This window comes from Serinus canaria, chromosome 27 (assembly GCF_022539315.1).
Source record: "Serinus canaria isolate serCan28SL12 chromosome 27, serCan2020, whole genome shotgun sequence".
NCBI lineage: Eukaryota > Metazoa > Chordata > Aves > Passeriformes > Fringillidae > Serinus > Serinus canaria.
Genome location: NC_066340.1, coordinates 1775630 through 1791755, shown reverse-complemented (window position 1 = coordinate 1791755; position 16126 = coordinate 1775630). Strand labels below are relative to the sequence as shown.

Sequence of the window (16126 nt, the reverse complement as noted above, 5' to 3'; positions counted from 1 at the left end):
GTGAAGGGTCCCGTTAAGGGCTTGTCTGTGAGGGGGAATCCCGTGAAGACTCCCGTGAGGGGCTGGGCTGGGATCGGGGATTTTGTGAGGGGTCCCGTGAGGGGCTGGGTTGGGACCAGGTCGGGGATCCCGTGAAGGGTGCCATGAGGGGGGAATCCCGTGAAGGGTCCCGTTAAGGGCTTGTCTGTGAGGGGGAATCCCGTGAAGACTCCCGTGAGGGGCTGGGCTGGGATCGGGGATTTTGTGAGGGGTCCCGTGAGGGGCTGGGTTGGGACCAGGTCGGGGATCCCGTGAAGGGTCCCGTGAGGGTCCGCGCTAGGATCGGGTATTTTCTGAGGGGTCCTTGTGGTCCATGTGGGGTCAGGCTGGGTCTGGGGATCCCAAAGGATCCCATTTGGGCTTGGGGATCCTGTGAGGGGCTGGGCTGAGATCGGGAATCCGTCAGTGAGGGGAGTGGGGCTGGGGGCTGGGAGCAGGGGTCCCATGAGGGGCCAGGTTGAAGCTGGGAGTTCTGTGAGGGGTCTGGTCTGGGGACAAAGGGTCTCGTGGCGGTTCCAGGTGGGAGCCGGGCTCCACTCTGTGTAGCTGTTGCAAGGCAGAGCCTGGCCCCTGGTGCTGGAGGTCCTCCTGGAACCATCAGTCCCCACACAGGTGAGCAGTGCTTCCCCTTGCTGCAGGCACCCATGCCCTCCAGAGACCCTCCCAAGGCCCCACAGCCTCAGGAACCCCCCGACTTCCCCCGAGGGCCAACTGAGGTGGTCATATGTGCTGTGGAACCAAAAATACACAAAATTAACATATTGACTTTGAGAACACCCAATTGTGTATCAAAACATCCTCTTTATTTATAGAGTGATAATGAGAGTATGCTTGCTCTAAAGTGCTCCATGTGTCCATTGAACATCTCAGGGATGATGGCAGCGTTGGTGGGACCAGGGACGTGTCAGTAAAACAAATCCACTTTGATATTCAACCTTTAGTACCCATAATGAATTTTCCTGCCTACAATTTGCTTTTGCCAGCCAAATCAGCCTTGATTATTAACAACGATGATACTGGGAGAGAAAAATGTCTTGTCAGCAGAGATTTCACATAACCTTGCAGAGGAGTTCCCTGGGCAGGGCCAGGTACATCCCACTCAGGAAGTTAAGGGCGTACAGGGCTACAAACAGGGCTGCCATGGCCTCGAAGGGTTTATCCCTAGGGACAGCTGATCCATCTTCCTGGAGCTGCACTCCACTCAGCTCCACCAGGGCAATGGTTAACATCTGTTCCTCCTTGTGTTGGAAGGAGAGAAGCCTGGCATCCACAAGGAAAGTCTCCTTCCCCTTATCCAGGTCATGTTCCAGGAGATTTGCAACCTTCACAGCAACAACAAAAAAAGCAAAATCAGAATTTCAATCAGTTGTCAGCTTGTGAAATCATTATGGAAATGTTGCTAGAATTAACATATCCCCTGCCTCCCCTTGAAAGGAGCCAAGAGTGATTTGTGTTCTCACCAGGTTCAGCTGTTGGGACACAATCTTCCTTTCCAAGGATTCCAGCAGCAGCTCCAGCTGATCCTCCATTAACTCTGCAGAAATAAACTGGGTTTGGATCCAATACCTCTCACCAAGGTGATGGAGGTTGCTGGTGGGCTGGGACTGGTGAGCAGGATGGGAAAGAGTGAAGAGGATGGGAAGGGTGATTATTTCTTGTAGGAAATGTCTGTTTGGTCCAAGGTTCTTTGGATGTTTTAATGGAAATGACTTGTGCATGGTCACTGTGAAAGTGATCTGGCTGTTACTCACAGAATTATGGAATATGAAGTTGGAAGGGATGTAGAAGGATAATTGATGTCCAACTCCTGTCCCTGCACAGACACCCCAACAATCCCACCGTGTCCCTGAGAGCGTTGTCCAACCACTCTTGGAGCTGTGTCAGCCTTGGGGCTGTGACCATGCCCTGGGGAGTCTGTTCAGTGCCTGAGCACCCTTGGGGATAAGAACCTTTCTGATATCCAACCCAGCTGTCCCAGACACAGCTCCAGCCATTTGCTGGGTCCTGTTGCTGGTCACCAGAGCAGAGATCTGGGCTGGCCCTTGGGAGGAAGCTGTGACCAGACTTTGAGGGAGCAGGGAGCCCTGGATGGGTGCAGAGGGGGTTTGTCTCCTCTCCCCTCCATGGGACTTTCATGGTAATTCCCCTTGAAAAGGAGGAGGAGTAAGAGAGGAAGGCAGGAGAGAATGGCAGGAGTGGGAGTCATCCCTGGCCCCAGAGCCTCACCCTGCAAAGCGTCCAGGACGTAGGTGATTCCTTCTGCCAGCTGAAGGAGACGACTCTTGGAGAATGCTGCAAGGTGTTGAACAGGTCTTTTAAGTCTGGGCTCTCAGTATTCAGCTCATAACCATCATTTTGCTCAGCGACTTCTTCCATCTGTGGGGAACAAGGAAAAGAAATGTCAGGATTCGAGGGCAGAGGCTGCTGCTTGTCCAGAGCAGGGAGATGTGCTGAGAGAGGGAATTTTGGATAGATGGTTTTGGCACAGGTGACTTGTGGGACAGGAGGTGTGTTTGTGGATGTGTCTGTATTTATAAATTGTGGCGGTAAGAAACGCTTCACTTACTTTCTGGCTGAGCTCTTGAAGGAGGTTCTTGTCTTTCATCACAGCTTTGGTGGTGTTTAAGATGATGAGCAGCAGGTCAGGAGACAACTCGGAGAATATTCGGCAGGAATATTGAACCTCTGTCATCACTTGTCCTAATTTTCCTTCTGAGGGACCTGCAAACCAGAATGAGTCCAAATCTGTCACTTGAGTTCTAGGAATTCAGTGGCAGCTTTAAACCTGGAGTTTGAAACATTCTTTTGAAGTGATAAAGAATTCGGGCAGTTGTGATGTCTCAGGGGAGAGGCAAATGCATCTCTCCTCGTGGTTTGTTTTATGCTAGGAGATTCCATCTTACCCAAAGCAGCCAAAAGTTGTGCATGTGGAAGCAATAAAAGACATTACTTACCATCAGCTACATAAGCTTGCCTTCTCACAGCTTCATCTGGGAAATAATCCAGATCTAAAAGAGGATAAAACAACAGTTTTCTATACCAGCCTTTCCAGTGGTGGTCACCCACTCAGCTTCCTCCCAGGCTCTTCTGAGTAGGAAAGGAAAAGAAACACCAAGACTCTGCTCTCTGTGCCATTTATCACCAGGAGCTCTGCAGCTCCTGAAATGTAGATCTGAGGCTTCCATCTTTCCTTTCTTTACTGACTCCTCCCCAAAGAGCATCTTTGAACTTGCATGGGTTATCTGACCTCCCCCAGCTGATTTCTGTCTCTCACACCGCCTCCTCCTATCTGCAGACAAGCTGAAAGTTGCTCTGGGGGTAAGTGGTACTTCATAAAATGTTCTTCCTCTTCTGGAATGGAGAATTTAGTAATTTCTGGAAGTTACTTACTCCATGCTCCATCTCTAATGTGTAGTGGGATGGTCCTGAAGGCCAGTGTGCAGCCCTTGGGTATGACTAGGTCTTGGTTAGTCTCTCTGGTGCCCTGGTGAAAGAAAACAGCCTGTTAGAACACCTGCATGCAGCTGTTGGGGAAGCAAGGAGGGAGAAGCCAAACCTTTGCACAGACTGTGGCATAAAATTTGGCCTTAAAGCCCCCGTCTGCCTTGGTGGATTCCTTGTAGACAGCCTCCTCTGAGGCTTCGAGGATTTCAGTGACCACATACAACTTGATGTCTGTTCTCCGGAGCTGTTGGATGAAGGAATGATCCATGTTGATTTCCCTAAAAGAGGAAAAGGTTGGAAAGGGTTTGGAGCACCAGGAGCAGCTGAGGCATCTGGGGGGGGATAAGCCTTTATGGGGGAGCTTGTCACTCCATTTCCTGTCTAACCTGGCCTAGTTAGGGGAAGTTCATGCCCTAAGGTTTTAATCTTGGTTTTTGGCTGTGAAAACCCATTGTTAACCTGGTGTGTGCTGGAGGGAGATGACTGGACTGTGTGTGCTCCCTTTGTCCTTCCTTACCTTTCTCTTCTCAGTTCCTCCAGTGATTTCAGTGATATGCTTGTCTTCTGTGGCGTAATGGAAAACTCTTTGGACAAGGAGGCACCTCCTTTCAACTCTACATTTGTAGGGTCAAAAGAAATGCTGAGACCTCCATCAGCTTGGTCAGCGCTGACTTTTGTGAGCATAAATTGGCTGGATTCTTGATGGAGGGTCTCTGAAATAATTCCATGCATCATCTTAAGCAGGATTACACAAGACCCAGCACTGTCAGTATACCACACACAGCGGAAAGCTGGAACGTGGTACAGTTCAGCCACAAACAGTTCAAAAATGATATTATCTATGGTATTTGATAAATTCATATTGATAAATTTGGGTTTTACCTATGCTTTTACCATCTTCTCCAGGCAGCAGCACATCATCCAGTGTGAAGCCTGTCCGCTGGTAGTAGGGAGCTCGGTGAAATACTGTTTTTGGTTTGCTTTTCTTCTTCAGTAGATAGAGAGGCCTGAAGTGCTCATTGTCTGCGATGCTCTCGACAGGGACCAGTTCTTTGCTTGGATCCATTTGATTTACAATGAATTTGGTGAGTTTTTTAAACATTCTGGCTGTGGCTGAGGTTTTGAAATAAAGCTGAGGGGATTTGTGCCTTGGGAAAGAGGGAACACAAGCTAAGCTGAATTACTTGAAATAATAGGACATTGTAACAAAGTGTGACTTAATGATTAAGAAGATTTCAAAATAATGACTCAAAACCCCCCTCACTGTCCAAGGACACATGTTTCACAGGGTTGTTTCAGGGAGTCTTTTAAGAGGAAGCAGCAGGGTCTGTGGGTTGTTTGGCCTTGTCCCCCTTTGCTGTTGAACCCCAGTGATTGTGCAGAGAGAGCACAGCTGGCAGACCCTCAGGGTGCTGATTTTGGAGACAAGTGTCCCCCAGAATAGAGAGACATCTGCCCAGCCTCATTGGGCAGACCCTGGTGGTCTACAGGGGAGAGCTGGTGTTTGAGAGCCAGAAGGAAATTCCTGTTTCATTTCTGACACAGCTTGTTTTTGTGAAAAGGTTTCGGTTTCAACTTTCTGGTGTTTTATGGGAAGGAGCTGGGAAGGGGAAATTGGGCAATCCAGACTGGTATTGATGGGAAGGGACCTTAAGGCTCCTCCCATTCCCTTCCCTGCCATGGTCAGGTACACTTTCCAGTTTCCCAGGCTGCTCCAAGCCCTGTCCAACCTGGTTATTGGCACTGCCATGGATGGGGCAGCCATAGCTTATCTGGGCACTCTGTTCTGGGGCCTCAGCATCCTCAGAGGGATTTCTTCCCAATATCACACCTAACCCTGCTCTCTTTGAATTTAAACCATTCCAAAGACAAATAGCTTTGTATGATCACAGTTAGTAGCCCTTGCAGGTCTCATTCCCTTGAAGGTCTCCAAGAAGAGAAGAAAAACTAAACAAGAGCACTTAACAGAGAGCTCCCACCAACCTTCTCCCCTGCCCAAAGCTCTGGGATAATGCACTTACCTGTTTCTGAGGCATGGGGGGCATGCAGAGCAGACCGTGGGGCTGCTGAGGTGATGTGCCTCTGTAGAGCACTAGGACTGGGGAGAAAATCTCTGGCTTCCCTTCTGCTCAGAGGTGTGTAAATATTTGTGAAGTACAGGAGCTGTGAGTCGCACAGGAAGCTCGCACCACCACAACTCCAGAGCAAAGAGTAAATTAATTTCTCTTACCTTGCTAACAGGGCTCCCTGAAGCAGCACCTGGGCAGGGGCAGTGTTAGACCTGATCCGTGCTGGAAGACCCCTGGCTGTACCCAGTGGTTTACCAGGAGCTGTTCCCAGCTGTGAGGTCACTTCAGCAATTTTACATCCTCACCAGCCGTGTTCCGCTTCCACAAATGGGCCGTTGCTTATGTAACGTTTCCTTTTTACTCATTGAGCAGAGTCTGTTACAGGGGCTGTGGGTTACTGGAACTTCTACAGATATAGGAGATGGAAGTTCACTGCTGGAAGTGTCCCAGACCAGACTGGACAGGAATGTGTCCCTGCCCCTGGCAGCAGGTGAGACTGGATGGCTTTAAGGTCCCTTCAGACAAAACCATTCCATCCTTCCATGCTCCAACTTTATTGAGCCAGATAATGTTGCTCATCTTTTACAGATGGGGAAATGGACTTAGGAGGGGATATTGGCAAGAAATTCCATTCTGTGAGGGTGGTGTGGCCCCAGAACAGGTTACCCAGAGCAGCTGTGGCTGCCCCATCCCTGGGGGTGTCCAAGGCCAGGCTGGATGTGGCTTGGAGCAACCTGGGCTAGTGGAGGCTGTCCCTGCCCATAGCAGGGGGTGGGAATGGCCCTGGAGCATTAAGGTGCCTTCCAACCCGAGCCATTCCATGTCTCCTGGGTATATTGCCATGCTTGCATGACAGCAAAAGCCATCTATGTGAAGATTCCAGGACTCAAGTGCAAGTTTTTGCCTGAATACTTCACTTTTATTAGTGCTCTGCTGAGAATACTGTACAAAGGAGTAATGAAAATATTCACGCTTTCTTTTAGAAAGTTCTCTACATGAGACTGCTGTGTCCGCATCAAGGGCCCTTATTTCTGGTACAGCTTCAGTCCTGAGGTTTTCAGGTGTGCCGTGGGATGGAAAAGACACAAAATTAAGAAATAGCCTTTGAGACCACCAAATTGCTTAGCAAGAAGCTGCTCTTTATTTATAAAGTGATAATGGGAATATTTGTGGTATCGCTCTGAAGTGCTGCCCAAGTCTCTTGAGCATCTTGGGGAGATGGGATGAGAGAGGTGAGAGTGAAACCTTTGGGATTTCCCCACCTTCCTACAGCCAGTAGTGAATGGAGCCCCCACTGAACCAGAGAGGGACCAGGGTGAATCAGTGCTGATGTTTTCCTTTGGCTTTTGTTTTCTTTTAATTTTCTTCCTTTTCCTTTGCATTTCATTTTTGCCATGGTATGTTCTTTTCCTTCTCCCTTGCATCTCCCCTTCCCCTTTCCATTCCCATCCCCTTTCCATTCCCTTTGCCCTTCCCTTTCCCTTTTAGTGATTGCAGAAGCAGCAGCATAATTTTGAGGGAAGCAGGATTACATGAATCACTGGTGCCAGGCCTGTGATTCTTTGGGTTTGTGGATTTTCCTGTTTTCCCTCAGTATTCTTAGGGAGATGGACAGACAAATCTACTTTGATATCCTGCCTTTAGCATCCATAATGAATTTTTCTGCCTTAAATTTGCTTTTGCCAGCCAAAGCAGCCTTGAGCATTAACTAGGGTGATATTGGGAGAGAAAAATTGTCTTGTCAGCAGAGATTCCCTAACATCTTGTGGAGGGGCAGGTACATCCTACTTGGAACCACTCAGGAGTTTGAGGGCATACAGGGCTGCAAACAGGGCTGCTACAGCCTCGAAGGGTTTATCCCTAGGGACAGCTGATCCATCTTCCTGGAGCTGCACTCCACTCAGCTCCACCAGGGCAATGGTTAACATCTGTTCCTCCTTGTGTGGGAAGGAGAGCAGCTTGGCATCCACATGGAAATGCTGCATCTGATACTCCAGGTCATGTGTCAGTAGGTCTTCAACCTTTAAATATCAATAAAAGGGCAAAATCATTATTTTAATCAGTAGTCAAGTAGTGACACTATGGAGACGTTGCTAGAATTACAATAGACTGAGCGCCCTTGAAAGGAGCCAAGAGTGATTTGTGTTCTCACCAGGTTCAGCTGTTGGGACACAATCTTCCTTTCCAAGGATTCCAGCAGCAGCTCCAGCTGATCCTCCGTTAACTCTGCAGAAATAAACTGGGTTTGGATCCAAAAGCTCTGTACCGAGGTGATGGAGGTGGGCTGGGACTGGTGAGCAGGATGGGAAAGAGTGAAGAGGATGGGAAGGGTGATTATTTCTTGTAGGAAATGTCTGTTTGGTCCAAGGTTCTTTGGATGTTTTAATGGAAATGACTTGTGCATGGTCACTGTGAAAGTGATCTGGCTGTTACTCACAGAATTATGGAATATGAAGTTGGAAGGGATGTAGAAGGATAATTGATGTCCAACTCCTGTCCCTGCACAGACACCCCAACAATCCCACCGTGTCCCTGAGAGCGTTGTCCAACCACTCTTGGAGCTGTGTCAGCCTTGGGGCTGTGACCATGCCCTGGGGAGTCTGTTCAGTGCCTGAGCACCCTCGGGGATAAGAACCTTTCCCTGATATCCAACCCAGCTGTCCCAGACACAGCTCCAGCCATTTGCTTGGGTCCTGTTGCTGGTCACCAGAGCAGAGATCTGGGCTGGCCCTTGGGAGGAAGCTGTGACCAGACTTTGAGGGAGCAGGGAGCCCTGGATGGGTGCAGAGGGGGTTTGTCTCCTCTCCCCTCCATGGGACTTTCATGGTAATTTCCCTTGAAAAGGAGGAGGAGTATGAGAGGAAGGCAGGAGGGAATGGCAGGAGTGGGAGTCATCCATGCCTTGATTTTCCTCTTGAAGCCCCAAAGCCTCACCCTGCAAAGCATCAAGGATGTAGGTGATCCCTTTTGCCAGCTGAAGGACAAGCTGTCTTGGAGAATGCTGTAAGATGTTGAACAGGTCCTTTAAGTCTGGGCTCTCAGTATTCAGCTGATAACCATAATTTTGCTCAGGAACCTCTTCCATCTGTGGGGAACAAGGAAAAGAAATGTCAGGATTTGAGGGCAGAGGCTGCTGCTTGTCCAGAGCAGGGACATGTACTGTGAGAGGGAATTTTGGAAGGATGGTTGTGGCACAGGTGACTTGTGGGACAGGAGGTGTGTTTGTGGATGTGTCTGTATTTATAAATTGTGGCGGTAAGAATACGCTTCACTTACTTTCTGGCTGAGCTCTTGAAGGAGGTTCTTGTCTCTCATCACAGCTTTGATGGTGTTTAAGATGATGAGCAGCAGGTCAGGAGACAACTCAGAGAAGATTTGACAGTGGATTTCAACTTCTTTCAGTCCGAATTCTAATTCACACCTGGTTTCAGCTTCTTTCAGTCCGAATTCTAATTCACAGCAGGTTTCAGCTTCTTTCAGACTGAATTCTATTGCACAGTATTCTTCAAATTCGAATTGATTGTGGTTTGCAATTTTTTTCATTCTGTATTTTAAGTTTCTTCTCGCTGACATGGGTTCACTGTCTGAAAGGAGTCCAAATCTGTCACTTCTCAACATGGAGTTCACTGGCAGCTCTAAACCCTTCTCTGAGAGTTTGAAACTCTTCTGAGTGTTTTTGAAGCAATATGGAATTGGGGCAGTTGTGAGAGAGGCAAATGCCTCTCTCCTGGTGGTTTGTTTAATGCTGGGAGATTCCATTTTACCCAAAGCAGCTATAAGTTGGGCAAGTAGAAGCTGTGAAAATACATCACTTACCAGGAGTTTTGTGGCCTCTCACATCTATCTTTGCTAAGTGCTCCAGATCTGCAAAAGGATAAAAAGGACATTTACAGTGTTCTAATCAAGTCTTCCCACTGTTGGTTACCCACCCTGTTTTGTCCTTGGCTCTTTTCTTCTGGGGAAGGGAGGAGAGGGAAGGGGAGAGAAGGCCAAACTCTGTTCTCTGTGCCATTTATCAACAGGAGCTCTGCAGCTCCTGAAATGTAGATCTGAGACTTCCTTCTTTCTTTACTAACCCCTCCCCAAACAGCACTTTTCCTGTGTAGTTCTTTGACTGAGCATGGGCTGTCTGACCTCCCCCAGCTGATTTCAGCCCCTCACACTGCCTCCATGTCCTTGCAGACAATATGAGGGTGTATCTGGGGCGCAAATATACTTCCTAAAATCTTCTTCTTCTGCACTTTTTCCAGAAGGGAGAAATTTGTAATTTCTGGAAGTTGCTTACTCCATTCTCTGTGTCTAATGTATAGCGGGATGGTCCTGAAGGCCAGCGTGCAGCCCTTGGGTATGACTATGCTTTGGTTGTTCTCTCTGGTGCCCTGGTGAAGGAAAACAGCCTGTTAGAGCACCTGGGTGCAGCTGTTAGAGAAGAAAGGAAAGGAAAAGCCAAACCTGTGCACCAAGTGTGATGTGACACATGACATTAAAGACCCCATCTGCCGTGATGGATGCCTTGTAGATAGTCTCCTCTGAGGCTTCAAGGATTTCAGTGACCATGTATAGATTGATGTTTGTTCTCTGTAGTTGTTGGATGAGGGAGTGATTTATGTTGATTTGTCTAAAAGAGAAAAAGGATGGGAAGGGTTTGGAGCACCAGGAATGGCAGATGCAGCTGAGGGTGCTCAGGCTATAGAAGAGGAGGTTAAGGGGTGAACTTGTAACTCCAGTTGTGGCATTCACATGCTCTGAACAGAGAGACATAATTCTCTATCTCAGGGTTTTTCCTGAAGAAGCACAGAGAAAACAAGAGAAAACAATTCTTATCTCATTCACTGCCTGTGTTTGTGCCCATGTGGAATGTGGTATGGAGATTGTTTACCCAAGGTGATTGCTTGATTTGATTCTGGTGATGGTTGGATTCATGGTCCAGTTGGATCCACAGCTGTGTCAGGACTCTTGGCAGAGAGTCACTGTTTTTTCTAGTTAGTTAGTTAGTATGATATACTAAGTATGTAGTATAGTATAGTATCTCTTTAAAATAGTATATTAATGTAATATAGTATAGTTTTAATAAAGCAATTGTTCAGCACTTCTGAATCAATGGAGTCAGATGCCAATCATTATCCCTGTGTGGGGAGACCATGCACTGATATCCAGTCTTTGGCCTAGTTAGGGAAAATAATTTCCCTAAGTTCTTAATCTTTGTTTTTGGCTGTTGAAAACCCATTATTGACCTGGTGTGTGCTGGAGGGGGATGGCTGGAGTGTGTGTGCTCCTTACCTTTCTCTTCTCAGTGCCTCCAGTGACTGCAGTGGTATGCTCTTCTTCTGTAGCGTAATGGAAAAGACATTCAACGAGGAGGCACCTCCTCCCGCTTCTGCACTTACAGGGCCCAAAGGAGCACTGGCATGCCCCTCAACCTGATCAGCACTGGTTTTTGTGAGAGTAAATTGACTGGATTCCTGATGGAGGGACTCTGAAATAATTCCATGCATTATCTTAAGTGGGATTACACAGACTCAACACTATAAGCATATCACACACACATAGGAAAGCTGGAACATGGTAGAGTTCAGCCACAAATGACCTAAACACATTATCTGTAGAATTGATGGTCTTTAGATTGATAAATTTGGGTTTTACCTATGCTTTTATCATCTTCTCCAGGCAGCAGCACATCATCCAGTGTGAACCCTGTCCACTGATAGTAGGGAGCTGAGTGGAATACGCGTTTTGATTTTCTCTTTTTCTTCAGTAGACAGAGAGGCCTGAAGTGCTCATTGTCTGCAATGCTTTCGACAGGATCCAAATCTTGGCTTGGATCCATTTGATTTACGATGAATTTGGTGAGTTTTTTAAACACTCTATGGCTGAAGTTTTGAAGGAAAGCGAAGGGGATTTGTGCCTTGGGAAAGAGGGAACACAAGCTAGGCTGAATTACTTGAAATATTAGCAGAAAGTTGTAACAAAGCGTAACTTTAACTATTAAGAAGTTTTCAAAGTAATGACCCACATTATCCAAGGACACAATTTTCACAGGATTGTTACAGGGCATATTTGGAGAATATGGAGAGCATATTTGGAGAAGAAGCAGCAGGAGCCAGGGGTTGTTTGGACTTGTTCTGCTCTGTTGGTGAATTCCAGTCATTTTGCAGAGAGATTGCAGCTGACAGACCCTCAGGGTGCTGATTTTGGAGACAAATGTCCCCCAGAATAGAGAGACATCAGCTCAGCTCAGCCCAGCCCAGTCTTGTTGGGCAGGTACTGGTGGTCTGCAGGGTGTTTGAGGGCCAGAAAGAAATCCCTGTATGTTTTCTGACGGCTTGTTTTTATGAAAAAGTTTCAGTTTCACCTTTCTGGTGTTTTATGGGATAGAGCTGGGGAGGGGGAATTAGATAACCCAGGCTGGTTTTGGTTGGAAGGGACATTAATGCTCATTGCATTCCTCTCTCTAACATGGGCCGGGACACCTTCCACTCTCCCAGGTTGGTCCAAGCCTCAGCCAACCTGGCTTTGGACACTTCCATGGACGGGGCAGCCATGGCTTCTCTGGACAACTTGTGCCAGGGCCTGATCATGCCTCAGTGAGGAATTTCTTCCCAATATCCCATCTAATGCTACCCTGTTTCAATTTAAACCATTCCAAAGATAAATAGCCTTGTGTGCTCAGCGTTAGTAGCATTTCCACAACACATTGTTTTGAAAGTCTTGAAGAAAAGAGGAAAACTAAACAAAAGCACTTAACAGAGAGAGCTCCACCAACCCTCTCCCCTACCCAAAGCTCTGAGATAATGCACTTGCCTGTTTGTGGGGTGGATGCCTCCTGTGGCTGGGGGGTGTCTGAAGCAGACTGCAGGACTGCTGTGGCTTCTGGTGATTGCAGTATTCTGTGGTTTTCCTGGGCCTTATATGAGTCCAATCTGGCTAGCTCAGACTCTAGCCCACACGGACCCGCATAGACGAAAGTAAAAGACGAGAGGCGCTCTTTTCCACGTGGGTGTATCTTGTTTATTGGCTTGGTGGCAAGCCACTCAGGTGATGGGACCTACCTGAGGTAGAAAAGAGTGCATGGGACTCTCACACAAGAGGTTTTATACCCTAGGGGAGGGGGGCAGGGGAGAGAGGAGTGCGGCCAATGGGATGCCATTGGGGAGGGGCAAGGTACCCATGGGACAGACCAGGTGTGTATAACAGGGGAGACCATGTGATGAGGGACGGGGAAAACCCATCTACCTGACCCAACTTGCTCAGTAAAAATTTCCCATTATCCAGTGCAACAACAACTACTAAATAAACTATTTAGTGCAATACAACAGGTGATACCGAAATCGCCCAGAATAAACTTTTTAACTCAATTTGAAGTGTTAGAAAGCAGGCATTCTTCATCTGCAGAGGACACACAGATCTCTCCTTATCCTGTGTGTGCTGAGACTGTACAACCAAGTATTTATGTACCATGGTTATACATATTCATTACAATGAGCTGCTTATATAACACATAAATGTCACTTTCCTAAGAATTAATTTGCCTGCATCCACCTCTTACTGAAAGCCCTTTTATGGTCCTGGAGGTTCAAAAAAAGGGTTCTCTGGTACTCATATTCACGGAATGTTTTGATATTAAAGGTGACTTTTCCTTGAGCTTTCTCTTACCTGACAAACAGGGGGGTCCCAGAAGCAACTCCTGGGTAAGGCAGCATTAGACCTGATCCATGCTGGAGGACCCGTGGCTGTTCACAGCAGCTTATCCAGAGTCTTACAGGGGCTGTGGATTACTGGAAGTTCTGCAGATGTAGGAGATGTAAGTTCACCGCTGGAAGTGTCCCAGACCAGACTGGACAGGAATGTGTCCCTGCCCCTGACAGTAGGTGGGACTGGATGGCTTTAAGGTCCCTTCAGACAAAACCATTTCATCATTGTGTATTCAGCTTTATAGAGCCAGGTAACACTGCTGCTCTTTTACAGATGGAGAAATGGACTCAGGAAGAGAAATTGTCAAGAAATTCCGTTCTGTGAGGGTGGTGTGGCCCCAGAACAGATTTCCCAGAACAGCTGTGGCTGCCCCATCCCTGGGAGTGTCCAAGGCCAGGTTGGAGGTGGCTTGGAGCAACCTGGGCTAGTGGAGGCTGTCTCTGCCCATAGCAGGGGGTGGGAATGGCCCTGGAGCATTAAGGTGCCTTCCAACCCGAGCCATTCCATGTCTCCTGGGTATATTGCCATGCTTGTATGACAGCAAAAGCCATCCATGTCAAGATTCCAGGACTCAAGTGCAAGTTTTTACCTGAATACTTCACTTTTATTAGTCTCTCTTAGAATACTGTACAAAGGAGTAATAAAAATATTCACACTTTATTTTAGAAAGTTCTCTACATGAGACTCCTGTATCCACAGCAAAAAGAAGGCTATGGGAAAAAAAACCCTAAAACTTTGTACAGAACATTCCTTTAAAAACCCTCCCAACTAATTCAGCTGATTTAACTGATCCAAGGAGGGTATGGACACACCAACACTCACATGCTTAAAAGATATTCTAGGCAATGATAAAGCAACATAAGTCACAAGAAGGAATATTAATGTGTTAACCCACTGCTGTCCCCTCCTTGAGGGCCAGTACCGAGCTTCTAAAAACAACCCAAAATTGAACAGTGATTCAAACATAAAAGTACTCAAGAATAAGTAGCCCTCCATTTATTTTCATTTTATAGGCTTTTTCCTGCAAAGGTTTGGACTGTTTGCCAGCCTGGTAGCTCTGTGAAAGGACTCCCAGGTGAGGATCCCTGATTCAGGAGCATCAGGCTGGGAGGACTTGCTGGTTTTCTGAGTGTCCTGTAGCAGGGGCTGCTGTGCTCCATGGAAACGTGCGTGGTGCTGACAGTGGCTGAGGGGGCTTCGCCAAGTACAAGATGGGACAGGCTGCTGCCAGTTCCTGAGAAGGCTTCCAGCCTTTGAAAATTTTTTCTCTTTCATTACAGACCAAAACAGAAAAGCTTAAAATGACTTACCAGGAGTTGTTTTTCCATCACAGGAGATTTGATCTCTCCAGGTAGGAACTTGTCCTGATCATGACACAGGACCAGTGTGAGAGAAAATCTGTCAAGTGTGATGTGACCAGAATCCCATTTAACATCAGTAACAATCAGTTATCTCCTCCCTGCAGCACCACATCTGTTCATGTTTCGTTTCTCCTCCCACAATGTGGTTTCACCCCTGATCTGTCCCCTGCCAGGACATGTCTGACCACCCTTCAGCCAGCTCATGCTGTCCTTTCACTTCAGACTCAGGTACACCCAAAAATGGTGGTTTAATTACAATTGACTTCCTGCTTTTTATTTTTGATTGATCCTGACACCTACCCTTAAGTTGGGATCTTAAGGAAGATGCTACCTGATGTGTAATTGTTCAAATACTTATTAATCATATATAGATACTCAACTCACCACAACAGAACATGAAATCTTTCTTCAACTTGCTTCTTTCCATATTACTCATGTTTCCATTTATGTTTCTCTTGACTGGATTAACTGAGTCCAAATTAATGTCAGTTATTCCAAGGAAAAATGCCACACCTGTGTTGTGAAAAGTGTCATGTCGTAAGTCTGCCATTGGCTGTTTTGATCATTTGTGTGAAGGAGGGAAATCAAAAAATATTTGCTTTTGTTGCTAGGCAGAGTCTTAATTACAAGTTTGGGGCTTTATGCTTTAGAACCTGCTTGTTTGAGAAGTTTGTAATCCCATCCTGAGTCCCAGCTGATCTTTAATTTAAGGAAAAAGGGTCAGATAGTGTCAGTGACCACACAAGTGTTCAAACCCACAGCTGTGTTATTGCTGTATCTCATAAAAAAAAAAAAAAAAAAAGCTGATTCTTTCAATTGGTAATTACTCTGAATTTACAAATCTGTGATGTGCATATGCTTAGAAATACCCAGCATATGTCTGTCTGTGAGGAGTCATGTTTGAAAGCATCTAGAGGCTGTTTCTGTTGCAAAATTATGGGTTTTCCCATATTTTCTATGACAATAATTAGTTTTCTTTCATTTCCCCTGGAGATGGAAGTGGTGTCTGGGCAGACACTCAGGTCTGTTCAGCACCACAATCAACATTTCAAGTTCAGCCTCAGGCACCCTGCCAGGACCTGTCCCTCCTGCAGGAATACTGCTCATGTCTGTGTCATTTCCCAGCTGATTGATGAAATATCTCTATTTTTATCACAATTATCATTGTCTAGTAGCTTAAAGAGCCGATTAGGGTAGAGAGTACCTCAGCTAAAGCAGCAGCTCTTCTGTCCTAGGTTTGAAGGTTTAAACTGCCCATCAAGGAAATTGCACATCTGTCAATACCCTGGGGTCTCCAGCCAGATTCTCTTCTCCTTCTACCTGCTTGAAAACTTCCTTTTCACTTGGATTTCCATTTTCCAAACACATCAGGGAATGATTCTCCCTGCATTCCAGCAGCCATTTGAGGTACACTCCTTATTTTCCCTTCCCTGTAGCAATCCCAAAGGAAATCTGAGAGAGAAGTGAAGCAACTTGGCTAAAATTATGCATGTAGTAGTAACAGATCTAAAAATTCTCCCT

General features: G+C 46.7%; 2 protein-coding genes across 2 annotated transcripts; both read right to left on the bottom strand.

Annotated features, from left to right (window-relative positions):
* Positions 1-820: 820 nt before the first annotated feature.
* On the bottom strand, positions 821-5864 carry LOC103821624 (gasdermin-A3). Its single transcript, XM_050985797.1, is given in 11 exon segments — positions 821-1361; positions 1500-1573; positions 2266-2319; positions 2322-2415; positions 2606-2760; positions 2994-3047; positions 3430-3523; positions 3596-3761; positions 4001-4196; positions 4366-4631; positions 5714-5864. Coding segments are annotated over 10 exon segments (1380 nt in total). The 5' UTR covers positions 4586-4631; positions 5714-5864; the 3' UTR covers positions 821-1088.
* An 806-nt stretch (positions 5865-6670) lies between these two features.
* LOC127060869 (gasdermin-A3-like) lies at positions 6671-13683 on the bottom strand. The gene is made up of 11 exons (XM_050985792.1): positions 13206-13683; positions 12354-12601; positions 11196-11457; positions 10833-11028; positions 10005-10170; positions 9838-9931; positions 9369-9416; positions 8829-9136; positions 8487-8637; positions 7705-7778; positions 6671-7573 (listed from the first exon to the last, which is right to left on the bottom strand). The coding sequence occupies exons 3-11, from the start codon at positions 11377-11379 to the stop codon at positions 7337-7339; spliced, it is 1458 nt and encodes a 485-aa protein (XP_050841749.1). The 5' UTR covers positions 11380-11457; positions 12354-12601; positions 13206-13683; the 3' UTR covers positions 6671-7336.
* Positions 13684-16126: the final 2443 nt, after the last annotated feature.

Coding starts and splice junctions, on each gene's coding strand:
- LOC127060869 (XM_050985792.1), bottom strand. CDS start 11,379: ATGGATCCAAGCCAAGATTTGGATCCTGTCGAAAGCATTGCAGACAAT. Junction 8,638..8,828: donor TTCAAGAGCTCAGCCAGAAA/GTAAGTGAAGCG, acceptor TGTTCCCCACAG/ATGGAAGAGGTTCCTGAGCA. Junction 7,574..7,704: donor TGTCCCAACAGCTGAACCTG/GTGAGAACACAA, acceptor TGATATTTAAAG/GTTGAAGACCTACTGACACA.